At 33.7% G+C, this 24,920-nt stretch overlaps 1 protein-coding gene across 1 annotated transcript; it reads right to left on the minus strand.

Annotated features, from left to right (window-relative positions):
• Window positions 1–10,092: 10,092 nt before the first annotated feature.
• tmed1b (transmembrane p24 trafficking protein 1b) lies at window positions 10,093–24,306 on the minus strand. Its single transcript, XM_028448579.1, has 5 exons — window positions 24,035–24,306; window positions 15,738–15,835; window positions 15,476–15,665; window positions 13,551–13,718; window positions 10,093–10,810 (listed from the first exon to the last, which is right to left on the minus strand). Exons 1-5 carry the CDS (start codon window positions 24,233–24,235, stop codon window positions 10,760–10,762), a joined length of 708 nt encoding a protein of 235 aa, XP_028304380.1. The 5' UTR covers window positions 24,236–24,306; the 3' UTR covers window positions 10,093–10,759.
• Window positions 24,307–24,920: the final 614 nt, after the last annotated feature.

Genomic DNA, 24,920 nt, shown 5'->3' on the forward strand with positions numbered 1-24,920 from the left:
GTTCTATAAATTTCTTGAAAAAAAAAAATAATAATAATGGCACAGGACGAATAATGATGTAATCTCCCCATCTGGGAATTTAACCTCGATCTCCCGCGTGACGGGGTATACTGACCATCATACTGCTGCACTCTGAAATAGTCATCCGTATTTATTCAAAAGTATAGTTAAACCAGTTCCTCAAACTGCCTGTCAGGCATTTTGCACAAGCAGTCAGCATAATGAAAGAAAAAAAAAGGTTGACATCAAATTTCGACTTTTTTCTTGAAAAATACGTTTTCCAAATCAATTTTTTTTAATCCGTTTTCCGAATTAATATTTTTTTTTTTTTTTAAATCCGTTTTCCGATTATTATTTTTTTAAATCCGTTTTCCGATATTTTTTTTTTTTTTTTTTTTTTTTAATCTGTTTTTCAAATTATTATTTTTTTTAATCCGTTTTCTTAACAGTCTGGATCTGGGTCAGAGTTCTGTGATGAACTATGTCATCCAGAGTGCTGGTTATTCATCAGTTTATTGATTTTTTACTTTTTGAGTTATAATATAAAGATATTAAGGATTTGCAGTCGGCACAACTTTCACATTAGTGACGGACAGGTAAAGAGGATACTTTAGTTCAAGAGGACACAGTTGTCGTAAAGCATACTCGGAGGTTGGAGTCCTGGTTGAATTCATTAGCAACAAATACAATACTACCGGCAACTTCTCGGATACTGGTGGATAATAAAAATATTAATGCATTAATTGTAAAAAAAAAAAAAAACTAAATGCAAAAAAATTACGAGATAATCCCCACAGGAGAAAAATAATAATAATTCGGACAACGGATTTTAAAAAAATAATTAATTCGGAAAATTGATTTAAAAAAAAAAAAATAATAATAATTGATTCGAAAAACAAATTTAAAAAAAAAATTAATTCGGGAAACGGATGTAAAAAAATAATAAGAATTCGGAAAACGAATTAAAAAAAATATTGAATCGGAAACAGGATTAAAAAAAGACATTCATTCGAAAAACAGATTTAAAAAAAATTATCATTCGGAAAATGGATTTAAAAAAAATATTAATTCAGGAAACGGATTTTTTTTAAATTTGAAAAAAAGGATTTAAAAAAAAATATTAATACAGAAAACGGTATGGACAGAAAGTGTAAGATGAGGAAAAAAGTAGAGTTAGATTGGTCGCCGCCATAACACACCCACAAAGAAGAAGAAGAAGCGACCTACTATAGCTTTACTTAACCCCCCCCCCCCACCAAAAAAAAGAAGAAAAAAAATCAAATTGTTTCAATTTGTATGCCTTACTATAGCCTTACCTACTATAACCTTAGCAAAAAAAAAGAAAAAAAAAACATTTTATTCCTTACTATCGCCTTACTTAAAAAAAATATATAAATGCTTCTAATTTGGAAAAAAAATAAAATAAAAAATGTTTTAATTTTTATGCATCACTATAACCTTGCCTAAAAAAAAAAAAAAAAAATCAAATCAAATTGTTTCCATGTTTATACCATGTTTCCATGTTTATACTATAGCTTTACTTAAACGCCCCCCCCCCAAAAAAAAAAATTCAAATTGTTTCAATTTGTATGCCTTCCTATAGCCTTACCTACTATAACCTTAAAAAAAAATAAATAAATCATATTTATGTCTTACTATAGCCTTACTTAAAAAATACATAAATGTTTCTAAATTCATGCCTTATTATAGCCTTTCCTACTATATACCTAAAATAGAAAGAAAAAAATCAAGTTGTTTCCATTTTTATGCCCTATTATAGCCTTACCTACTATAGCCTTACCATAACACACCCACAAAGAAGAAGAAGAAGCGACAGAATAACTTAGTCATGCTAGAAGCAGAAACTTGGATAGCTGGCCAGACAAACAGTTCTTCCACGTCGGATAATCAAAGTAAGCATCACCTCTGAAATGTGTGTGTTTCCACGTTTCTCATCTTTCATGCCGTTCTATAGCCTTACCTCAAATTTAAAAAACAAAAATCAAAATGTTTCAATTTCTTTGCATTTCTAAAAAAAAAAAAAATCAAATTGTTTCTATGTTTATACCGTACCTACTATAGCCTTACTTAAAAAAGTATATAAATGTTTCTAATTTCATGCCTTACTATATACCTAAAATAGAAAGAAAAAAAAAAAATCAAGTTGTTTACATTTTTATGCCTTATTATAGCTTTACCTACTATAGCCTTATCTAAAAAAAATGTTTCTATTGTCATACCTTATTATAGCCTTACCTCAAATTTGGAAAAAAATAAAATAAAAAATGTTTTAATTTTTATGCATCACTATAACCTTGCCTAAAAAAAAAAAAAAAATCAAATCAAATTGTTTCCATGTTTATACCGTACCTACTATAGCTTTACTTAAACGCCACCCCACCCAAAAGAAAAAAATTCAAATTGTTTCAATTTGTATGCCTTTCTATAGCCTTACCTACTATAACCTTAGTAAAAAATAAAAAATAAAATAAAAAAACATATTTATGCCTTACTAGCCTTACTTAAAAAATACATAAATGTTTCTAAATTCATGCCTTATTATAGCCTTTCCTACTATATACCTAAAATAGAAAGAAAAAAATCAAGTTTTTTCCATTTTTATGCCCTATTATAGCCTTACCTAAAAAAAATGTTTCTATTGTCATACCTTATTATAGCCTTACCTAAAAAAAAAAAAAAAATCAGAATGTTACCATTTACCTTCTATTTTTAGCGGTTTTGACATTTTTTGCCAGTTTTTGTCTCCCCTCTGTAGCACCTGGAAATTTCAGTGATCCTCCATCCAAGTATTAACCAGGTCCAGCCCAGTTTAGTTTCTGAAACCTGGTGAGATCACATAATGACAGGCAGGTATGGCCACATAAATGAACACCTCTGAAATGTGGGTGTTTTTCACATGTTTCTCATCTTTTATACCGTTCTATAGCCTTACCTCAAATTTGGAAATAAAAATAAAATAAAAACTGTTTTAATTTTTATGCATCACTATAACCTTACCTAAAAAAAAAAAAAAAAAAAAAATCAGATCAAATTGTTTCCATGTTTATACCGTACCTACTATAGCTTTACTTAAACGCCCCCCCCCCCCAAAAAAAGAAAAAAAAAATTCAAATTGTTTCAATTTGTATGCCTTACTATAGCCTTACCTACAATAACCTTAGCAAAAAAAAAAGAAAAAAAAATTATATTTATGTCTTACTATAGCCTTACTTAAAAAAAATATATAAATGCTTCTAATTTCCATAGCCTTTCCTACTATATACCTAAAATAGAAAAAAAAAAAAAAATCAAGTTGTTTCCATTTTTATGCCTTATTATAGCTTTACCTACTATAGCCTTACCTAAAAAAAATGTTTCTATTGTCATACCATATTATAGCCATATCTAAAAAAAAAAAAAGAAAAAATCAAAATATTACCATTTACTTTTAGTGGTTTTGACATTTTTTGTCCCCCCTCTGTGGCACCTGGAAATTTCAGTGGTCCTCCATCCAAGTATTAACCAGGTCCAGCCCTGCTTAGTTTCTGAAACCTGGTGAAATCACATAATGACAGGCAGGTATGGCCACATGAAGTCTCACCTCTGAAATGTGGGTGTTTTTCACATTTTTCTCATCTTTTATACCGTTCTATAGCCTTACCTCAAATTTGGAAATAAAAAATAAAAAATGTTTTAATTTTTTATGCATCACTATAACCTGACCTACAAAAAAAAAATCAAATCAAATTGTTGCCATGTTTATACCGTACCTACTATAGCTTTACTTAACCCCCCCCCCCCCCCAAAAAAAAAAAAAAAAAATTAAAATTGTTTCAATTTGTATGCCTTCCTATAGCCTTACCTACTATAACCTTAAAAAAAAAAAAAAAATCATATTTATGTCTTACTATAGCCTTACTTAAAAAATACATAAATGTTTTTAAATTCATGCCTTATTATAGCCTTTCCTACTATATACCTAAAATAGAAAGAAAAAAATCAAGTTGTTTCCATTTTTATGCCCTATTATAGCCTTACCTACTATAGCCTTACCATAACACACCCACAAAGAAGAAGAAGAAGCGACAGAATAACTTAGTCATGCTAGAAGCGGAAACTTGGATAGCTGGCCAGACAAACAGTTCTTCCACGTCGGCTAATCAAAGTAAGCATCACCTCTGAAATGTGTGTGTTTCCATGTTTCTCATCTTTCATGCCGTTCTATAGCCTTACCTCAAATTTGGAAATAAAAAATAAAAAATGTTTTAATTTTTATGCATCACTATAACCTTACCTAAAAAAAAAAAAATCAAATCAAATTGTTTACATGTTTATACCGTACCTACTATAGCTTTACTTAAACGCCCCCCCCACCAAAAAAAAGAAGAAAAAACATCAAATTGTTTAAATTTGTATGCCTTACTATAGCCTTACCTACTATAACCTTAGCAAAAAAAAAAGAAAAAAAATTATATTTATGTCTTACTATAGCCTTACTTAAAAAAAATATATAAATGCTTATAATTTCATGCCTTATCATAGCCTTTCCTACTATATACCTAAAATAGAAAAAAAAAAAATATCAAGTTGTTTCCATTTTTATGCCTTACTATAGCTTTACCTACGATAGCCTTACCTAAAAAAATGTTTCTATTGTCATACCTTATTATAGCCTTACCTCAAATTTGGAAAAAAAATAAAATACAAACTGTTTTAATTTTTATGCATCACTATAACAGTACCTAAAAAAAAAAAAAAAAATAATCAAATCAAATTGTTTCCATGTTTATACCTTACCTACTATAGCTTTACTTAAACGAGCCCCCCCCCAAAAAAAAAAAAATCAAATTGTTTCAATTTGTATGCTATAACCTTTGCAAAAAAAAAAAAAAAAAAAAAAAAAAAAAAAAAAATCATATTTATGTCTTGCTATAGTCTTACTTAAAAAAATATATAAATGTTTCTAATTTCATGCCTTATTATAGCCTTTCCTACTATATACCTAAAATAGAAAAAAAAAAAAAAATCAAGTTGTTTACATTTTTATGCCTTACTATAGCCTTACCTACTATAGCCTTACCTACTATAGCCTTACCTACTATAGCCTTACTAAAAAAATGTTTCTATTGTCATACCTTATTATAGCCTTATCTAGAAAAAAAAAAAAAAAATCAAAAATCAAAATGTTACCATTTACCTTCTATTTTTAGTGGTTTTGACATTTTTTGTCTCCCCTCTGTGGCACCTGGAAGTTTCAGTGGTCCTCCATCCAAGTATTAACCAGGTCCAGCCCTGTTTAGTTTCTGAAACCTGGTGAGATCACGTAATGACAGGCAGGTATGGCTACATGAAGTATCACCTCTGAAATGTGGGTGTTTTTCACATTTTTCTCATCTTCTTTACCGTTCTATAGCCTTACCTCAAATTTGGAAATAAAAAATAAAAAATGTTTAAATTTTGATGCATCACTATAACCTGACCTACAAAAAAAAAATCAAATCAAATTGTTTACATGTTTATACCGTACCTACTATAGCTTTACTTAACACCCCCCCCCCCCCCCCCCCCCCCCCCCCCCACCAAAAAAAAGAAGAAAAAAAATCAAATTGTTTCAATATGTATGCCTTACTATGGCCTTACCTACTATAACCTTAGCAAAAAAAAGGAAAAAAAATCATTTTATGCCTTATTATAGCCTTTCCTACTATATACCTAAAATAGAAGAAAAAAAAGATATCAAGTTGTTTCCATTTTTATGCCTTATTATAGCCTTACCTACTATAGCCTTACCTAAAAAAATGTTTCTATTGTCATACCATATTATAGCCTTATCTAAAAAAAAAAGAAAAAATCAAAATATTACCATTTACTTTTAGTGGTTTTGACATTTTTTGTCTCCCCTCTGTGGCACCTGGAAATTTCAGTGGTCCTCCATCCAAGTATTAACCAGGTCCAGCCCTGTTGAGTTTCTGAAACCTGGTGAAATCACATAATGACAGGCAGGTATGGCCACATGAAGTCTCACCTCTGAAATGTGGGTGTTTTTCACATTTTTCTCATCTTTTATACCGTTCTATAGCCTTACCTCAAATTTGGAAAAAAAAATAAAAAATGTTTTAATTTTTATGCATCACTATAACCTTACCTGAAAAAAAAAAAAAAATCAAATCAAATTGTTTCCATGTTTATACCGTACCTACTATAGCTTTACTTAAACGCCCCCCCCCAAAAAAAAAAAAAAAAATTAAAATTGTTTCAATTTGTATGCCTTCCTATAGCCTTACCTACTATAACCTTAAAAAAAAAAAAAATCATATTTATGTCTTACTATAGCCTTACTTAAAAAATACATAAATGTTTCTAAATTCATGCCTTATTATAGCCTTTCCTACTATATACCTAAAATAGAAAGAAAAAAATCAAGTTGTTTCCATTTTTATGCCCTATTATAGCCTTACCTACTATAGCCTTACCATAACACACCCACAAAGAAGAAGAAGAAGCGACAGAATAACTTAGTCATGCTAGAAGCGGAAACTTGGATAGCTGGCCAGACAAACAGTTCTTCCACATCGGATAATCAAAGTAAGCATCATCTCTGAAATGTGTGTGTTTCCACGTTTCTCATCTTTCATGCCGTTCTATAGCCTTACCTCAAATTTGGAAATAAAAAATAAAAAATGTTTTAATTTTTATGCATCACTATAACCTTACCTAAAAAAAAAAATCAAATCAAATTGTTTACATGTTTATACCGTACCTACTATAGCTTTACTTAAACGCCCCCCCACCAAAAAAAAGAAGAAAAAACATCAAATTGTTTAAATTTGTATGCCTTACTATAGCCTTACCTACTATAACCTTAGTAAAAAAAAAAGAAAAAAAATTATATTTATGTCTTACTATAGCCTTACTTAAAAAAAATATATAAATGCTTATAATTTCATGCCTTATCATAGCCTTTCCTACTATATACCTAAAATAGAAAAAAAAAAAATATCAAGTTGTTTCCATTTTTATGCCTTACTATAGCTTTACCTACGATAGCCTTACCTAAAAAAATGTTTCTATTGTCATACCATATTATAGCCTTACCTCAAATTTGGAAAAAAAATAAAATACAAACTGTTTTAATTTTTATGCATCACTATAACAGTACCTAAAAAAAAAAAAAAAATAATCAAATCAAATTGTTTCCATGTTTATACCTTACCTACTATAGCTTTACTTAAACGCCCCCCCCCCCCCCCCCAAAAAAAAAAAATTCAAATTGTTTCAATTTGTATGCTATAACCTTTGCAAAAAAAAAAAAAAAAAAAAAAAAAAAAAAAAAAAAATCATATTTATGTCTTGCTATAGTCTTACTTAAAAAAATATATAAATGTTTCTAATTTCATGCCTTATTATAGCCTTTCCTACTATATACCTAAAATAGAAAAAAAAAAAAAAAAAATCAAGTTGTTTACATTTTTATGCCTTACTATAGCCTTACCTACTATAGCCTTACCTACTATAGCCTTACCTACTATAGCCTTACTAAAAAAATGTTTCTATTGTCATACCTTATTATAGCCTTATCTAGAAAAAAATAAAAAAAATAAAAAATCAAAATGTTACCATTTACCTTCTATTTTTAGTGGTTTTGACATTTTTTGTCTCCCCTCTGTGGCACCTGGAAGTTTCAGTGGTCCTCCATCCAAGTATTAACCAGGTCCAGCCCTGTTTAGTTTCTGAAACCTGGTGAGATCACGTAATGACAGGCAGGTATGGCTACATGAAGTCTCACCTCTGAAATGTGGGTGTTTTTCACATTTTTCTCATCTTCTTTACCGTTCTATAGCCTTACCTCAAATTTGGAAATAAAAAATAAAAAATGTTTTAATTTTTATGCATCACTATAACCTGACCTACAAAAAATAAATCAAATCAAATTGTTTCCATGTTTATACCGTACCTACTATAGCTTTACTTAACCCCCCCCCCCACCAAAAAAAAGAAGAAAAAAAATCAAATTGTTTCAATTTGTATGCCTTACTATAGCCTTACCTACTATAACCTTAGCAAAAAAAAAGAAAAAAAAATCATTTTATGCCTTATTATAGCCTTACCTACTATAGCCTTACCTAAAAAAATGTTTCTATTGTCATACCATATTATAGCCTTATCTAAAAAAAAAAAGAAAAAATCAAAATATTACCATTTACTTTTAGTGGTTTTGACATTTCTTGTCTCGCCTCTGTGGCACCTGGAAATTTCAGTGGTCCTCCATCCAAGTATTAACCAGGTCCAGCCCTGCTTAGTTTCTGAAACCTGGTGAAATCACATAATGACAGGCAGGTATGGCCACATGAAGTCTCACCTCTGAAATGTGGGTGTTTTTCACATTTTTCTCATCTTTTATACCGTTCTATAGCCTTACCTCAAATTTGGAAAAAAAAATAAAAAATGTTTTAATTTTTATGCATCACTATAACCTGACCTGAAAAAAAAAAAAAAATCAAATCAAATTGTTTCCATGTTTATACCGTACCTACTATAGCTTTACTTAAACCCCCCCCCCCCCAAAAAAAAAAAAAAAAAAATTCAAATTGTTTCAATTTGTATGCCTTCCTATAGCCTTACCTACTATAGCCTTAAAAAAAAAAAAAGAATCATATTTATGTCTTACTATAGCCTTACTTAAAAAAGACATAAATGTTTCTAAATTCATGCCTTATTATAGCCTTTCCTACTATATACCTAAAATAGAAAGAAAAAAATCAAGTTGTTTCCATTTTTATGCCCTATTATAGCCTTACCTACTATAGCCTTACCATAACACACCCACAAAGAAGAAGAAGAAGCGACAGAATAACTTAGTCATGCTAGAAGCGGAAACTTGGATAGCTGGCCAGACAAACAGTTCTTCCACGTCGAATAATCAAAGTAAGCATCATCTCTGAAATGTGTGTGTTTCCACATGTTTATCATCTTTCATGCCTTTCTATAGCCTTACCTCAAACTAAAAAATGTTTTAATTTTTATGCATCACGATAACCTTACCTTACCTTAATTAAAAAAAAAATCAAATCAAATTGTTTCCACGCTTATACTGTACCTACTATAGCTTTACTTAACCCCCCCCCCCACCCAAAAAAAAAAAAAAAACTACTATTACTATAGCCTTACCTACTATACTATAACCTTAGCAAAATTTCATGCCTTTCCTACTATATACCTAAAATAGGAAAGAAAAAAAAACAATCAAGTTTTTTTCCATTTTAATTTAAGAAGAAAGTACGATGTGAACTGAGTTTCCCTCCGTGCTGATCAGTACGTGACTGCTACGAACTGAGATGTACCTGTGCTGGATTATACTGATTTAAAAAATTAAGTTACATTAGATTAACTGTTACTTACTGCAATGTATATTATAATCATGCTTTTTTGGAAAATAAATTTATTTTCTTATGGAGTTTTATTATAATCTTGGTTTTTTTGGAAAATAAATTATTTTTGTATGGAGTTTCATTATAATCATGTTTTTTTTCCCACATGGGCTTTATTTACAGAAAAAAAGTAATTATTAAAAACAAACTGCATTGAATAAATTATAAAACAATTCTTTTTTAATACAAACTCAATACATGTAATAATAAAAAATTGCATAGAATACATTATAAAACATATTTCTCCTGCCTCATATATTCAGCAGTTGTACATTTTTCCCCAAGAAAAGGAGCCATTCAGCACTCGTCAAATAACCTTAGCTTTGAAATTAAATTTTGAATCTCAGAACGGCCAAAGTAGAAAAAAGCTAAGCGGAAGTAGCATAAATTCATTTTCTGGTAGTGCGCATGCTCATAGACGATCTCAGCACAAGGTAAACTCAGACCATGACACTGGAAAATATATAGATTTAAAATATATTTTGTGTATGTGTTTTCAACAGATATTTTTGAAAAACTTAATTTGGTTGGTTGAATTCTGAAAAAAAAAAGTGGGTCACGATTAATGATCGTGGCAAAATGTGGGTCCCAGGGTGAAACCAGTTGAGAACCCCTGTTCTAAATCATTTCATGTGTAAGAAAAATGATGAATGCATGACATCAATAGGAGCTGTAAACATCTTTATTCAAAAAAAGGGGGGTAAACATGGGAGTATACATCAAACTGTTACATTTCCCTGACACAAGTAACTTGATTTCTCACAAATAAAAACATCTTTAATCTAAAATAAAGTTTTATTCTGAAGTAATATTCACATTGATGGCAAAAAAAAAAAAAGTATGTCTCTCTCTCTGGTGGCATATGAAAAAAGTATTGTTAACTTCTTAAAATAAATAATCAACAAGGCAGTAACCATAGAAACAATTAGGCCAATCACAAATATGACAGGATCCACAATGTGATCTTGTTGAGTTAGAGAGGTCTGTTGGTTCCATTTTAATTTACACATCACTTTCCATCCTTTCAAAATCCTTCAGATGATCAGTACCTGCATTCCAAAGTGAATGGAGACAGTTTTACTTCAGCGTGGTTCTGTCTAATCCAGCACTAAGAGCTGTTCATTAAATAAACCGCCACATTTAGCTTTGCTGGGCAGGTAAGTAACCTTCTGTGGTCCCATCACATTTATTTATTACTCTGAATTAACGTACATTACAGCAAAGCTTTTGTATTAAAAAAAATCTAATCCGATGACGTAGGTGTTGGATGGTCTTCCTGTCCTCTAGGTGGAGTGCTTTCATTCTCAGTGCGTCCTGAACAGCTGTAGACTTTATGTACAGATCCTACGATTATCGTCAAACAGTTTACGAACAGTGTAAACCTGTAAAGCAAAGACGACAAAGTCACACACTGTGGTTTCAAATCGACACAAAGTCATGATGTTTGTGAGGAAAAAAAAAAAAACACTAGATTATTAATAACAAGCTTTGATTAAAAATTACTGATCACCATGTAAACTTGGAACAAAAGCAAATGATTCAAAAGGCAGACACTTAATGATGGAATTCAACTTATTAACGTAGAGTTAAATGTGTATTAACGTTGACATTTAAAGCCTAAATGATTAAAAAAAATAAAAATACAAAATACAAAAAAGTGTTTGTATGAGATTCAAGTAATAAATAATGTATGCCAGTCTGTCTTCATTGTAACTATTTATTATACTGATATATATTTGTTTTGTTTTTTAACAGTGTGCTAAATCCAGTGCTATTGGTGCTTATGTTAAGTTAAAGTGTTTTCTGGTCCATGCAACAAACTGCAAGAATAAACTCTTATATTTCCCAAAGACCATCAGAGTTTCTTAAAGCAGACTAAGGAACATTTACTGCAATATCAATATGAGCACTTAGTTTTATTTACTAATAGGAGTGTGCTAAAACACTGCAATATTTTGTCTTGTGGTATGTTAGATTCACTGGCACCAAATATCAATTTTTTTAAATTTTAATTTTTTTTTTTTTTTACACAAGTTAAATACTGAGTACAAGTTAAATGTTCACAGGTTTTCCAGTTTACAACGAACAAATTTCTATTAGTATTTAGCATAAGTTAAAATGTGGGGCCAGTTGTTTATATTATAATGAACTGACTGAAATGTTTATTTTTCATATGCAGTGAAATTTTCCAGTTTTCATAAACAAAGTTCATTCTGCTTGTTAAGCAGCACTGATATGTAGGAGTGTGATGATATCTCGATACGGCGATATATCACAATATTTTTTTCGCACAATGGATTATCGATATGCTCGCGATAAGTATTGATTTTTTTTTTTTTCAAAACTATTTCTGTTGTTTCACTAAAATGTGCAGGTAAGTCTTCACAGAAATGTTATCACTGTTTGTTGAAGGAACCAATATATTGTTTACTGGAATATTGCACTATAATGGTGTCACTGGTAAGAAAAACCCTATTTTTTGTTTACACAAAGCACTATTGGAGATATTTATTCGTTTACATTGGTATGTTGAAACTTATTTACAGAAATGTTGCACTAAAATGTTCATAGGACACTTTCAGTTTATTTTCTTTCACAGATATAAAATAAAAATAGTATTTTTCCACTTAATCTTTGTTTTTTCTTATGTCATTGATTATCGCAGATTGATTTCTGACCAATATATCAACAATCGCAGTATCGTCATATCGTGAGATAATCGTTATCGTGAGATTTGTATCGCATCGTATCATGAGGTACCCAGAGGTTCCCACCCCTACTGATGTGCCCATCTTTACAGAGAAGTTGATAATACTAGTATTTTCTGCATTCATTTTGTTTTTAATGATTTAAAGTTCATTTGCACAAACATCATTAACAATATTTTGGTGAAACATTATTTTGTATCAGTCTTCCCTTAAAGACTTAAACATAACAGAAGGACATGTGACTAGTTGTGGTCAGTGTGTGCAGTATACACTTTGTTTTACTTGGCTGTCATTCATGTGAAATTGATTGACAATGTTTTGTGAAATAGATTCAGTGCAGCTGATGAATTCTGAATTTCTTCAGTGACACAAATATCGTAATGTATCGTAGATTAAATTTCCCGTGATATATCGATTATTGCAGAAACGCTGTATTGCAAAAAATGTCGTTAAAGGGCAAAAATATTGGGATAAATCTGGTGACACCCAGCTCTATTTACTAACCTTTTTATGTATTATTTTCTCTCTTCTTTTTTTTTACATTTTAATTGTGTCAATGTTTGTATCAATGATACTGTCTACTATTGTTTTATGTAATGTTTGTAAATGTATTTCTATTTTGTGTTACCTGCCTAAGGACAACAGATGGAAATGAGCTTTTTTGCTATAATCTGTCATATTTACACTGTATTACAGATGTTCATGATTATGCACTGTCCCTATCAAATAAATAACTAAATAAATAATGACAACAAAGCTGTTCTGGTTCTGAGAATAGAGGCATGGTGCTGATCATTTAAAATCTATATGCGAGATAAAGAAAAAAAAACTGTTTAACATATTTATGACTTCTCGTCTCTGGTTGTGTTTCACTGCTTTATTCCTGGATCATTAGTACAATATATTCTGCTGTTCTAAAACATAGCAACACATAAACACATAATCCATTATGGCTGGATTATTCTTTGAAGCCAAAAATAAATAAAAACTCCTACTACTTGATAAATTTTCTTCTCTTAACTGTAACAAAACCAGCAGGGGGCGGGCTTGGGCAGACTATGAAGCTTTAAGAAAGGAACATTTGACAAAGTCATTTTGTGGAAAGTTTCAACGGTTCACTAGATTATCTGTTCATCACCGCTGACATTGCTTTTCTCTCTTGACTTCTGGAGAGAGTCCAGATTTTTTTTGTACATAAAAACACCAGAGGGAAAGTCCCAAACAACAACAGGAGGTGGACAAGTTGGGGCATATCTTATGTGTGGTAATACATTTTTCATGTATTCTGTAACTACCAAAAAACTTTATTTTTAGTTAGACCTTCTTCTCTGGAAATTGCACATAAGGTTGCGCATGAATAAAAATCTCTCAGTAAAAAGAATCCAAACATTAAAAGATGCAGTTATCCCTTTACCTGTATCAGCGCCACACACAGCATCACCACCGTGCATGCACACGACCAGAAGGACACTCTCCAGAGGTTGTCCTCCAGCAGGTTTCGGTCTCGCGCTTCATGAGCCCGTAACACCGTCTGCATCTGGTGGCTGTGTTCCAAACGCCTGCGCAGTGAGTCCATGGACTCCTAATTGGAGCGGAGAAACAAGCAAAAAGCATTAGCCGTTTGGAAAGATGACTAAAACAAGAAACATCTATTGGACGACGGTTTTTGGTCCAACCTCTTGAGGAAACCATGTTTCCGTTTATGAATCCTGTACAGCTCTTGTATTATCTGTTATTGGCCTGTTGTCAATACATCAGGTCAAAACTACATGTAGCGGTTACACACAGTCAGACTCTTAAATTCAGCCAAACACTGAACAGTTTCAGGGTGATGAATATGTTGCATTACTGGCATATGTTCAATCAACAATATTTGGTAGATTTATTTTTTCACCCCAGAAAAAGAGAATTTCTCACTGAAAATCCAGTAAGCTAATTATTTTAATTAATGCAATTATTCTGAAGATGTTTTCTTGTGTGCTTAAAGATTATTTATTTTTATTAGAGGTCGATCGATATGGAATTTTCAAAGGCCGATGCTGATACTGATTAAAAAATAAATAAAAAATTCAGCCGATGGCCGGTATCTAAAGCTGATTTTGGAAGCCGATATACTTTTTTTTAAAAGCACATTGCTTATGAAAGACAATTGAAACGCTCATATGACATAAACGTATATATTAGAAACTAAACCAATAGAACTCTTAACATTAATTGACTTAAAACTTTAACAATTGTCTTTATTATCTCATTTGTAGCTTTTGAGGATAATGAATGACATTTGTTGACCAAAAGGTAAAAAAAAAAAAAAGGTCAAAATGGGTAAAACTGGGAACATTTTTAAGTTTTATAACTGAATGGTAGGCAAGCAAAAAAACTACATACATAAACATACAAAATGAGGTGTCTGAAAATGAGTGGGTAGAACACTTATGTCCCTGCCCCTTTAACTGTAATTACCTTTGAGTTGCCTCCCCCCCTGTCATTAAGCATATTATGTATATTGTTGACTTTTTTAATGCTTTAAACAGAATTTGTGCAGTTAGTCCAAAGTTTTAGGGGCCTGTTCTACAAACTGGATTTCCTCTTGTGTCAACTTCCAGGATTTATTCCGCATGTGCCGGACTACAACGCTGGTCGAAGTAAATCTCCACGGTAACATAGGCTGAACGGCTAACCTAGTCGGGACCAAATGCCTCTCTGCACACATTGATGCGTGGATCGGATTTAACAGCTGACGGGAGAAAAAAATAGATAGATGCAATCCTTCCATTTACCATGACTGACCTACATTAATCAGCTGATTATCAATTCATCCATGTATTCAGGAAGCCTCAGTCCTGTTAGATAATACAGGCTGTAAAAAGCACAAATATTGTCTACCTTATGATGTAAGCTGAGCTGTATGAACAGAGCATCAGAGCCACAAACTGCCCCCAAAAATTCAGGCGGATACGTGAACAGAAGCACGCCTGTGCTGTAATAAAGCCTTAGTTTATTCTCCGATGAATTAATATTGTATAATCTCACAAATTTAAGTACTAACAGTCATCAATTCTCTGTCTGCACTCTTTCCTTTCCTGTTGCTGCAACAGTGTTGTTTTTGGTCTGAATTCTTGATTTTAATTCTTCATATTTTTAAAGAATTATTCCTCAATTGTGACGTACAGTAAGTTGCTCTGTACGGTTTCTCTGTGGAAACTTGATCTGCTGACATGTTTCAACTGCCAGCTGTCATACACCAACATGATAAAGTGTTGGTTTGCTCATTAAACCCCACACTGTGAACTAGTTTAGATGGCTGGATATACGTAACTTCTGTCAAACTTCCAAACTTACACGGATGTCTTCCAGCTTGTAATCAAGCAGGTTTCCATCAGGTTCCTCTAAACCCGCCCACTCTTCATCTGCGCCCACGTCTCCAGCGTGTCCTTCAACAATGATCTCAAAGAACACCATCTTCTCTGAGAAGTGACTGAAGCTGTTGTCAAAGCAGATTTCATAGTCTCCTTCGTCGGTGAGCTCCACCCTGCAGAAAGGTGGGGGTTGATGAGTCAAACATTAAACACAGAGGGATCAGTGTGTAGATTAAGGCCCTTACACGTGGACTCCATCAGAGCGACGGGTCTCAAAGATAAGACTGATGCCTTGTGGGGAGATGATGGTGAAGTCCACATCCATGCCAGCACCTGCTATCACCTGGAAGAACACAAGAAAACACAAAGTCATTATTCAGAATTTAAAAAGCTCAAAGACGTCAAAGTTAGTGAGACTAAAGCCTGATACATGATTCTGTGTAAAATCCCCACCGTGTCTGAAGACGAGACACACTGGAACTACGTGAAGCCTCTATCAGCATTAGGAGCAAACACACATTTCATGACTGTATCGCAGAGGTGGGGCGCACACATACACACACACAATGACGTCATTGATCGTATCAGGGAATTAAGACATAACAGCTTGTTACGGTGAAATTTACGGTTACCTCGTCTTTGACTTGAAAACACACTGTGGTGATAAATGATGAAGACCATTCTGGAGGGATGATGAAGTAATAAAAAATGATTTTATTCTAAACTAAATAAAAAAGGTACAGCAGGATAATCAAAGGGATCTCCCCTTGGCCAAAAGGGAGATCCCTTTGGCCAAAGGGAGCAACACGAGACTGACTCAGGATCACACTTCACACATGTTTTTACCCAGTTTCACTCCCTCCCCCACCCCCCGAAGAGGTGAGGAGATGAGCGTAGAAATGTGTGTGTGTGTGTGTGTGTGTGTGTGTGTGTGTGTGTGTGTGTGTGTGTGTGTGTGTGTGTGTCGTCGTGTCTGGCCAATGTGTATTGGGAGGGTGAGTTAACCAACCTTCCAGAAAGAGGAAGACAAAAGACATGGAAAGTCTACAACTTAAGACAATATATTTGAATAAGATCAAATATATGAGTAAGCATATGAGAAAATATATGAGTAAATATAATTAATCAATTTTGCCATCACAAGCTGATCACATTGATTACATAAAATACAAAATATCGGCCGATTCAATAATCTGATCAGATCGGTGTAAAGCCTAATTGTCACTACCGAATCCTTTCAGATCCTTTCTATGTCATATCCTTCACTCACAATCCTTACGACAGAGCTGTGGGGATGTGATATTTGAATGTAAACTGACCATACAACTGTTAAATATTTTAATAGTGTACATTTAAACATATGACTGTTTTGTGGTGTTTTTAATTGTTTATTTAAAAAAAAAAAATGGATAAAAACACAATACACAACATTGACAATCAAAAATCAAACAGAAAATTAGATAAAAACTAAAACTAGAACAGCAAGCAGTTTTGCGGAGCCCATGGAAGTACGTCACAAAGGATGACTGGCTTGGGGCTAGCGTCAGGACACAGGCCAACGTGCAATTTGCTGTGAACAGGTGGATGTGAAGTTTTGGGAAATGTAATTTAAAATGTGAAAGTTACAGGCCAAAATGCGTTTGCACCCATTATAGCGCCACCAAGCGGTGCACATTTTGGTATGGGTGATCTGTGTGCTCTTATATATGTATCCTGTAAATTTCACAGCCCTCAACATATTACTTCAGCTAAAATAAAGGTTTGTTTATTTATATGTTATGTTGTAATAAGCCACACCCACTTTGACCAATCGCAATTAACGTTGAGATATGGCCCCAGGAGCAACCCAAGGTCATACCCACCAAATTTGGTAAAAATCGGTCGTGCCATTAAGAGATATAAATTTCCGATATTTGCAGCGCCCCCTAGTGGCGTAAATTATCAAAATTTTGCTCATACCCTTACAGTCACATGGCAACTAAGGATCTCAGATTTGGTGTTGTTAGCATTCATTTTGACCGAGATATGCAACCGTTATGCATTTTTATATCTAGCTAGAAAAATGTACTCAGTAATTATTCGCACATATTTTGAGCCAACAAAATTCTTTTATCAACTTTAGATCAGGTCCAACTGAAAACTCTACGTGCCAAGTTTTATGCTGATTAGACAAAACCCCAAGGAGTAATTCGAAAAAGTAGGTTTTTGATACGTAGTGACTTACAAAGAGCAATATGCCGTGGGAGTGGGCGTGGCTTATGTCAGAAGATGCGACTCTATATAGGGAACTAGAGGATATGAAGTTTTTGAAGATGTGAATTAAAATGTGAAAGTTAGAGGCCAAAGTGCTTTTGCAATTATAGCGCAATTTTTGGTATGGGCGGTCTGTGTGGTCTTCTATTTCTACCCTGTAAATTTCACTGCCCTCAACATTAGAATTCAGCTGAAATAAATATTTGTTTATTTATATGTTATGATGTAATAAGCCACGCCCACTTTGACCAATCACGAATAAATTTGAGATATGGCCTCAGGAGGGACCCAAGATCATACCCACCAAATTTAAGAGATATAAATATTCCATATTTGCAGCACCCCCTAGTGACCTACATTATTCAAATTTGCCACGTACCCCCACATATGCCAACCAAGGATCTCAGATTTGGTGTTCTTTACATTTATTTTGACCGAGATATGTACCAGTTCGTGTTTTCATAGCTAGCTAGAAAAAGCTCGTACTCGTTAATAATTTGCGCATACTTAACCCGAACAAAATTATTCCCTGAACTTTAGATCAGGTCCAACTGAAGACTCTACCTGCCAAGTTTCAGGCTGATTGGACAAAATCCCAAGGAGTAGTTCGAAAAAGTAGGTTTTCCAGTTTTCGCAATTTTACTCGTAGAAAAGTTGAGGCAAAAATGGGCGTGGCCTAGCCCAGGGGATTCAGTGCTATTCAAGGAATCTGTGGATATGAAGTTTTTGACTGTGCAACAAACGGTGTGGGAGTTATAGGCCAAAATGAGTTGACCACTGTTATAGAGTGCCACCTGCTGGCGGATATATGTGAATTTTGGCGTCCAAGGTCCCCTGGGGGTTTTGGACCCACCCTCCAAAGGGCACTGCCCTCCCTTGCATGGTTTAGCCTGCAGCACCACTTTTACCAACAGAACTATAAAAGGTAACAGTAATAATCGGAACGATTACATTAGGGTTCCTAGCACCGCTGGTCCCGGCCCCGCAGACTTGGCCCCCTAATAAATCGGATTTCACTCAAAACATGCATTTCTAATTCTTTTTAAATAGCAGGGTTTCAAACCTATTAAATAGTACACAAACTGCCTTGAACTAGGCCGACCAGATGTAGACGCGTTGAAAGGATCCGGGCCATGAAAGGATTGGGTAGTGACCAGCATACGCCAGGCTTAATGTTGGCTGATGGAGTGAGAATCACCCACAAGTCAAACAAACTGATAATAAAATCCACCCACTCCTACACATCGTGTAGAGGATTCTGTGTTTACACTGACAGCCAAAAAGGTGTCGCCTTGTTTTGACAACGGTTTCTAATGTGAGTAATAATTCATTCAAGGAAGTTGTTTAACTTGAAACACAGATAGTGTGAATACTTACGGAGACATGATACGTTGTGTTTGTAAAACATAATAAAATGCAGCTGTAGGGCATTATTTATAAGGACAGATGGGCAGAGGTGTGATATCTCATACTCTGGCAGAAGTAATGTTACTTGATTGAGATTGTACTCAAATAAAAGTAGGGCTGCACAATCAACTGAATCTTAATCGTGATCAGGATTTTTGTTGTCTTCCTGATTGAATTAACCTTATCGTCGGCTATATTAACATTTAAAATATGGGCTCTGCACTCTGTAGTAGTGAATTTTTTCAGTTAGCCATTGGTACGTTTTAAATTGTTGGGTTATTTTTTTTAATTATGTTTTTAGTATAATTGTCATTTAAAGTTACATTTTGCACTGTAAACGGTATACATATTGTTTGTTTAAAAGCAGTGTAACAAAAACACAGATTTTTTCATAACATGATAAATAATTGTGAATATAATTGGGATTACAATATTAAAAAAATCATTGTGATTTTCATTTTGGCCATAAATGTGCAGCCCTAAGTTCAAGTGAGTCATATATAAAATACTCAAGAACAAGTCAAAAGTAGCTCAATTAAATAGTACAGTACTCAAAGCAAAAGTTACTAGTTACTCAGTTTCACCCCTCACTTTTATTTTCCCTTACATACAGTAAACATCTCATGTAGAGACCAAATCTTGCACAGCTGGAACTTGATTTATTTTCCACAAAGGCATCTGTATAAAATAGAAGGTTTGTCTGAATATACAATTATTTTTAAATAAAATAACACCAATGAATTCAATTCAAAATAAAAAAAAATTCTTAAGCTCTAAAACTGAGAAAATAACCAGCATCCAATGCTGTTTTGGTGCCGTGCGTTACGTTTAATCTGATTGGTCGATTATGATGTGATGCATTTGATTATTATTCTGGTCATTTCATTTTTTGTAGTTTCACAATGTCCGTTGATCATCAGTGAGGAATTACTGCAGTAGATTGACTTAGGATGGTCTATTTTACTGTCATGATGGGTGAATATTGTAGAATAAGTAAATATTAATAAGAATATAACAAGTATTTTATAATAACATTACAATATACAAAAATATAACTAAAAATTATACAAAGTAACACCAAAAATACACAAATCACACTAAAAATACACAAATCACACCAAAAACTAAAAATCATAACAAAAATACACGTAATGACTCCAAAAAACCCCACAAAATCACAACAGGAATACACAAAGTTAGAGAATAATTTAGAAAATGACTAAAAATGCGCACAAAATAACAAAAAATATGGCAAATATACACATATTGAGTAAAAAACACACAAAAGGACTCCAAAAACACACGATTTACAGCAAGACAACAAAATTACCCAAAATGATGCCAAAAACACACTAAACAACTGCAAAAACATATTTACTCAAAAATACTAAATCAGTACATATAAATTACACCAAAAACACAAACACAACAAAACCAGTTTAAACTCAATGACTCCAAAAGCCCAAAAAATAACCAAATAAATAAAATGACTGAAAAAACACACTAAACAACAAACACATTAAAAAACACTTGTTATTTTATTACAGAATATATTAAGAATAAGTAAATATGGATAGTGACAGAGTTTGCAATCGCGATCCACAGTTTGCTAGAGGGACTCACTACGACAGAAAAAGCAAACGCTTTTTGAAATCACATTTGGCTCGACTTTTATTTTGCGTTCCCCATGCTAGCTGCTAATGTGGAGGGCAACCACTTTAACTTCATGCATTCTTCATACTCCACCATGCTTGCGACTAAGGTGGTGGAGCAAATTGCTTGTGTTGCCGCCAACAACACTTGCATAAAATGGTTGTTCAGTCAACGTCCAAACAACACACACAGCTTTTCTTTTTGACACAAATTCTTCTGTGTCATCAAGTTCTACTAGTTCTGCAGCTTTAGAACTTTCAATGTCTTTATTATCCATTACACTAACACCAGAGTGCTATTGTTTACCTTCCCCGCGTGAAACCTTAAAAAGGGTCACGTCTGAAACGCGGTGCAGCGTAGCGTTCCAAAGGTTGTGTAATCAAATATTTTGGTACGGCAGTATATTAAAAATTCATATCATAACAAAAATATACTCCAGTATACTGCCCAGCACAAAAACACATTTTAAAGCTGGTCATTATAACAGAAATCTCCAATTAACTCAACTATGCCATCATAATTTTCCTATATGTAATTTATGCCATGCACCAACAGAAACCGTGATAATAAAGATGCTTGTTAGTTGATCAGTGAAGATGGATTATGTAATCTGAGTCACATCGATTTTTGATTTGGGGTTCCCCCAAGGGGACCCAAAAGAAGGAGAAAAAAAACAAAAGTAAATTTCTCATTTATTTGCAAGTCAAATATTTCGACAGTTGGTGGTACCGAATCATTGGCACCGAATCATTGGCACATACCAATATAAGAATGGGGCCCAATACTCCGTACGTGTCACGGGGGTGCCAGGGGGGCCCCATTTTTCAAATATCTATTCCTTTGTTAGCTCTCGTTAGATCGGAATGCAGTTTGGTATCAACACCACGCATTTCCGGTAATTTCCAAATTTATGGGAACATCGTGTTATATATCGTGTCAAAGGTAATTCAACGTAGATTACAAATATGCCTGGCACAATTCGATTAGGGGCCCAGCCCCCTTTTTCCAGCAATTTCCATGAAAGTCATCGTTTTTTTGTGAGTCAAATAGTGCGACAGTTGGTGGTACCGAATCATTGACACATACCAATATATGAATGGGGCCCATTACTCCGTATTTGGCACGGGGGCGCCAGGGGGTCCTTGGGGGAAATTTCAAATAACTACTCCTCTGTTAATGCTCATTGAATCGGGATGTAATTTGACATGGATATTCTATGAGAGGATGTCAAGAGCCTCTCGGAGGCCTTTTTGACAGGGCTGAGGGGCACCCCCTTTTCCGGTACTTTCTAAATTTATCGGAACATACGTAGTCGTGTGATATATCGTTACAAAGGCAATTGAACGTAGATTACCATTTTACATCACACAATTTGATTTATTTTACTTGGTGGAACCAAGTCATTTTGATGTATTCCCGGGTATGTGGTACGTAGTTCATCAGAACTTGTTATTCAGATGTGCACATTACAGATTACAATAGGAGTCCTGAAATCAATGACAAGGCATCAGAATTATTTGGAAAGGGGATTGAAAGTCCTTTACCTACTGTGACATTGTTTTTAAAGAATAATGGGCAGATCTGCTTCTTTCTGAAATGATTGAGCTCCTGCGATTATTTCACAAAACCATTTCAAAAGTTGACAGAAAATGATTTTAAAAAGAGAAATTATAAGAGTTCTCCATGCCAAAATAGATAGTTGATGAAAATAATGAAATGATAGTCTAGTTTTTAATGATAAGAAAGGGCGTCACACCTGTCATTAATGTGTGAACAATCCAGCCTTGTATAAACTATCAGTGATGGTGGTGGACTGATAGGGTGGCGGATATTATCTTAGCTCACTGTCAGATCCTTGGTGCTTTGTGGTTTGTTTAACCACCAGCTGACCTGAGTATTGTTGCTTAGCAAACTGCAATAAAATCCATTCTCTGATGGCAACTTCAAGCAGCATTATTTGCGATGTTTCCAAGTTAAATTGATTTCAAATTGGTTTCCTAAACTGTGCAAGATGTTAAGTTTAAGAAGCAGTTATTTTCCTTTTCTCTGATTATGTTTTTGACAAAATAGATGTACAACGAGCAAAATCTTTTGACCAAACTTCCAAAAGACACACAAACTAAACTAATCTCTAAACTCCACCAAGGACAAATTGCTAAAAGTCTTAGTTTCTTTTGCTTGAGGAACGGGTGTAACTTAAACAGAGTGTGCTGATATAAGAACAACAAAAGTTAAGAATGCTAAAGGATGCAAAAAAAAAAAACATAAAACCAACGTGTGTTAGCAAACCTGCATCAACAGCTTGTTCTTGTCACTTTAATTCCAACTGAAAACTGTATGCGAAAGACCACCTAATAAAAGTGGATTTTTTTTTTTAATACATAGTAGGCCTGTTTTGTCTTTTGAATGCAAAGTTCAGAAATTTCATTGTGAAATTTAGCAGAATGTTGAGCCTAAAATCATGAACGTTAGACAACTTTGGTGTACATGAATTTAAGCAGAATTATCCTGAGAAACTAACTAGTAAACATCACTGTACATCTACATTCATATTATAAATTCACATTTGTAAAAACATCACAAAAACAATATTTTTTCTAACTGCTTAAGACTGAGAGGGAGATTTGTAAACAATTTTATTGTTGACGTTAAACCCTGTTGATTGTTTATACTGTTAATTCTTAAACTGTTTAATATTTTCTAAATGCTACACTTCAGCACGCATTACATATTAATCATTAAAGCAGGGGTGTCAAACTCATTTTGGTACAGGGGCCAAATACGGAGCAGTTTGATCTCAAGTGGGCCACAGATTTATGCAAAAAACGAGTAATTTTTCACAATATTGTGCCCTAGTTTGCACTTCTACGTACACACAAAAATACTTAATATGTAGGAAACCTACAATATCCAAGCAATAGGCAATATATATCAGTCCCAACAGGATCTTGACTTTCACACTAAAAATAACTGCAATCATGCAATAAAAGCACCAGGAGTGTTAAGTTTCATGTACACAATGAGTCATGTTTTCTATGTAATTTTTACTTTCTCATGCGGGACGGATTGGATGCTCCAAAGAGCCGGATTTGGCCCCCGGGCCATGAGTTTGACACGGGATTTAAAGCAATAAATGTTACTAAAAATCTGAGGAATAAAATTAGGAAAACCGCTTAAAGTAAACTTTTCCCTATTTTTGCAGTGTGTCAACGAGCCTTCACTCAGTTACCTGATACTCCACCTCCATCGTGCCATTATTTAAGGCTTTCTGGTAGAAGCACTCGGTTCTTCCTGGAGGCAACAGGAACGTTAACTCACTGTCCAAGTTCTGGCCGAAACAGCTCACCGACACCACGGCCCACAGACACAGGACGGCTGTGTGGAACAGTCCGCACCGCATAGAGCCACTTTCCCCGCACAAGACGCCCATAGTGGAGACTTTAACACAGTCAAACGGTCATCTACTCTCAGCCATCCCTGCATCCGTCTTCCGCAGGAGAACTTTACAGCACCGCCCATTGCTGTGAGCCAATCAGAAGAGAGAGAGAAGCAACGATCCTCCAATCAGCGCCGAGGAGAAGTTTCGCCACACAGTGCTGCACATTAGCAACAATCAATAGCCACTTTGTAACTGTAAAGTTTTTATTTACCCGGAAATAGTAGCAGAATTACAGCTCTGCAGATTATACCACCAAAAACACATGTTTTGACGGCAAATCTTTCATTTAAAGTTTTAGACATAGTTTTTTGAATGAAATACAACGTAGCTTTAGTCGAAATAAAAATAAAAACAAAAATAAAAACAAATTGTCGTTAAACTTAAGCAAAACAAAATGTATGTTGTTCACAAATCAAAAATATCCTGATAGTGTTCATTTAACTTTAAATGGAATAACTATTGAGAGAGTGTCAGAATTTAGGTTTTTAGGAGTTCTCATTGATGAAAAATTTAAGTGGAAGTCGCACATAGCTTACGTAAGAAATAAAATGTGTAAAAACATTGCCGTTTTGAGTAAAGTAAAGTTTATGTTGAATTACAAGGCAATGAGAATTCTATATTTCTCCTTTATTTTGCCATATTTAATGTATTGTTTGGAGATATGGGGTAATTCTTA

This window comes from Gouania willdenowi, chromosome 1 (assembly GCF_900634775.1).
Source record: "Gouania willdenowi chromosome 1, fGouWil2.1, whole genome shotgun sequence".
Classification (NCBI taxonomy): Eukaryota; Metazoa; Chordata; class Actinopteri; order Blenniiformes; family Gobiesocidae; genus Gouania; species Gouania willdenowi.

Bases quoted from the DNA above. Each gene is read 5' to 3' on its own strand.
- tmed1b (XM_028448579.1), bottom strand. From the start codon at position 24,235: ATGGGCGTCTTGTGCGGGGAAAGTGGCTCTATGCGGTGCGGACTGTTC. The intron at 15,836-24,034 runs GTAACTGAGTGA...GTGTTCTTCCAG, and splicing joins CGATGGAGGTGGAGTATCAG to GTGATAGCAGGTGCTGGCAT. The intron at 10,811-13,550 runs GTAAAGGGATAA...TTTGCTTTACAG, and splicing joins TGTGTGTGGCGCTGATACAG to GTTTACACTGTTCGTAAACT.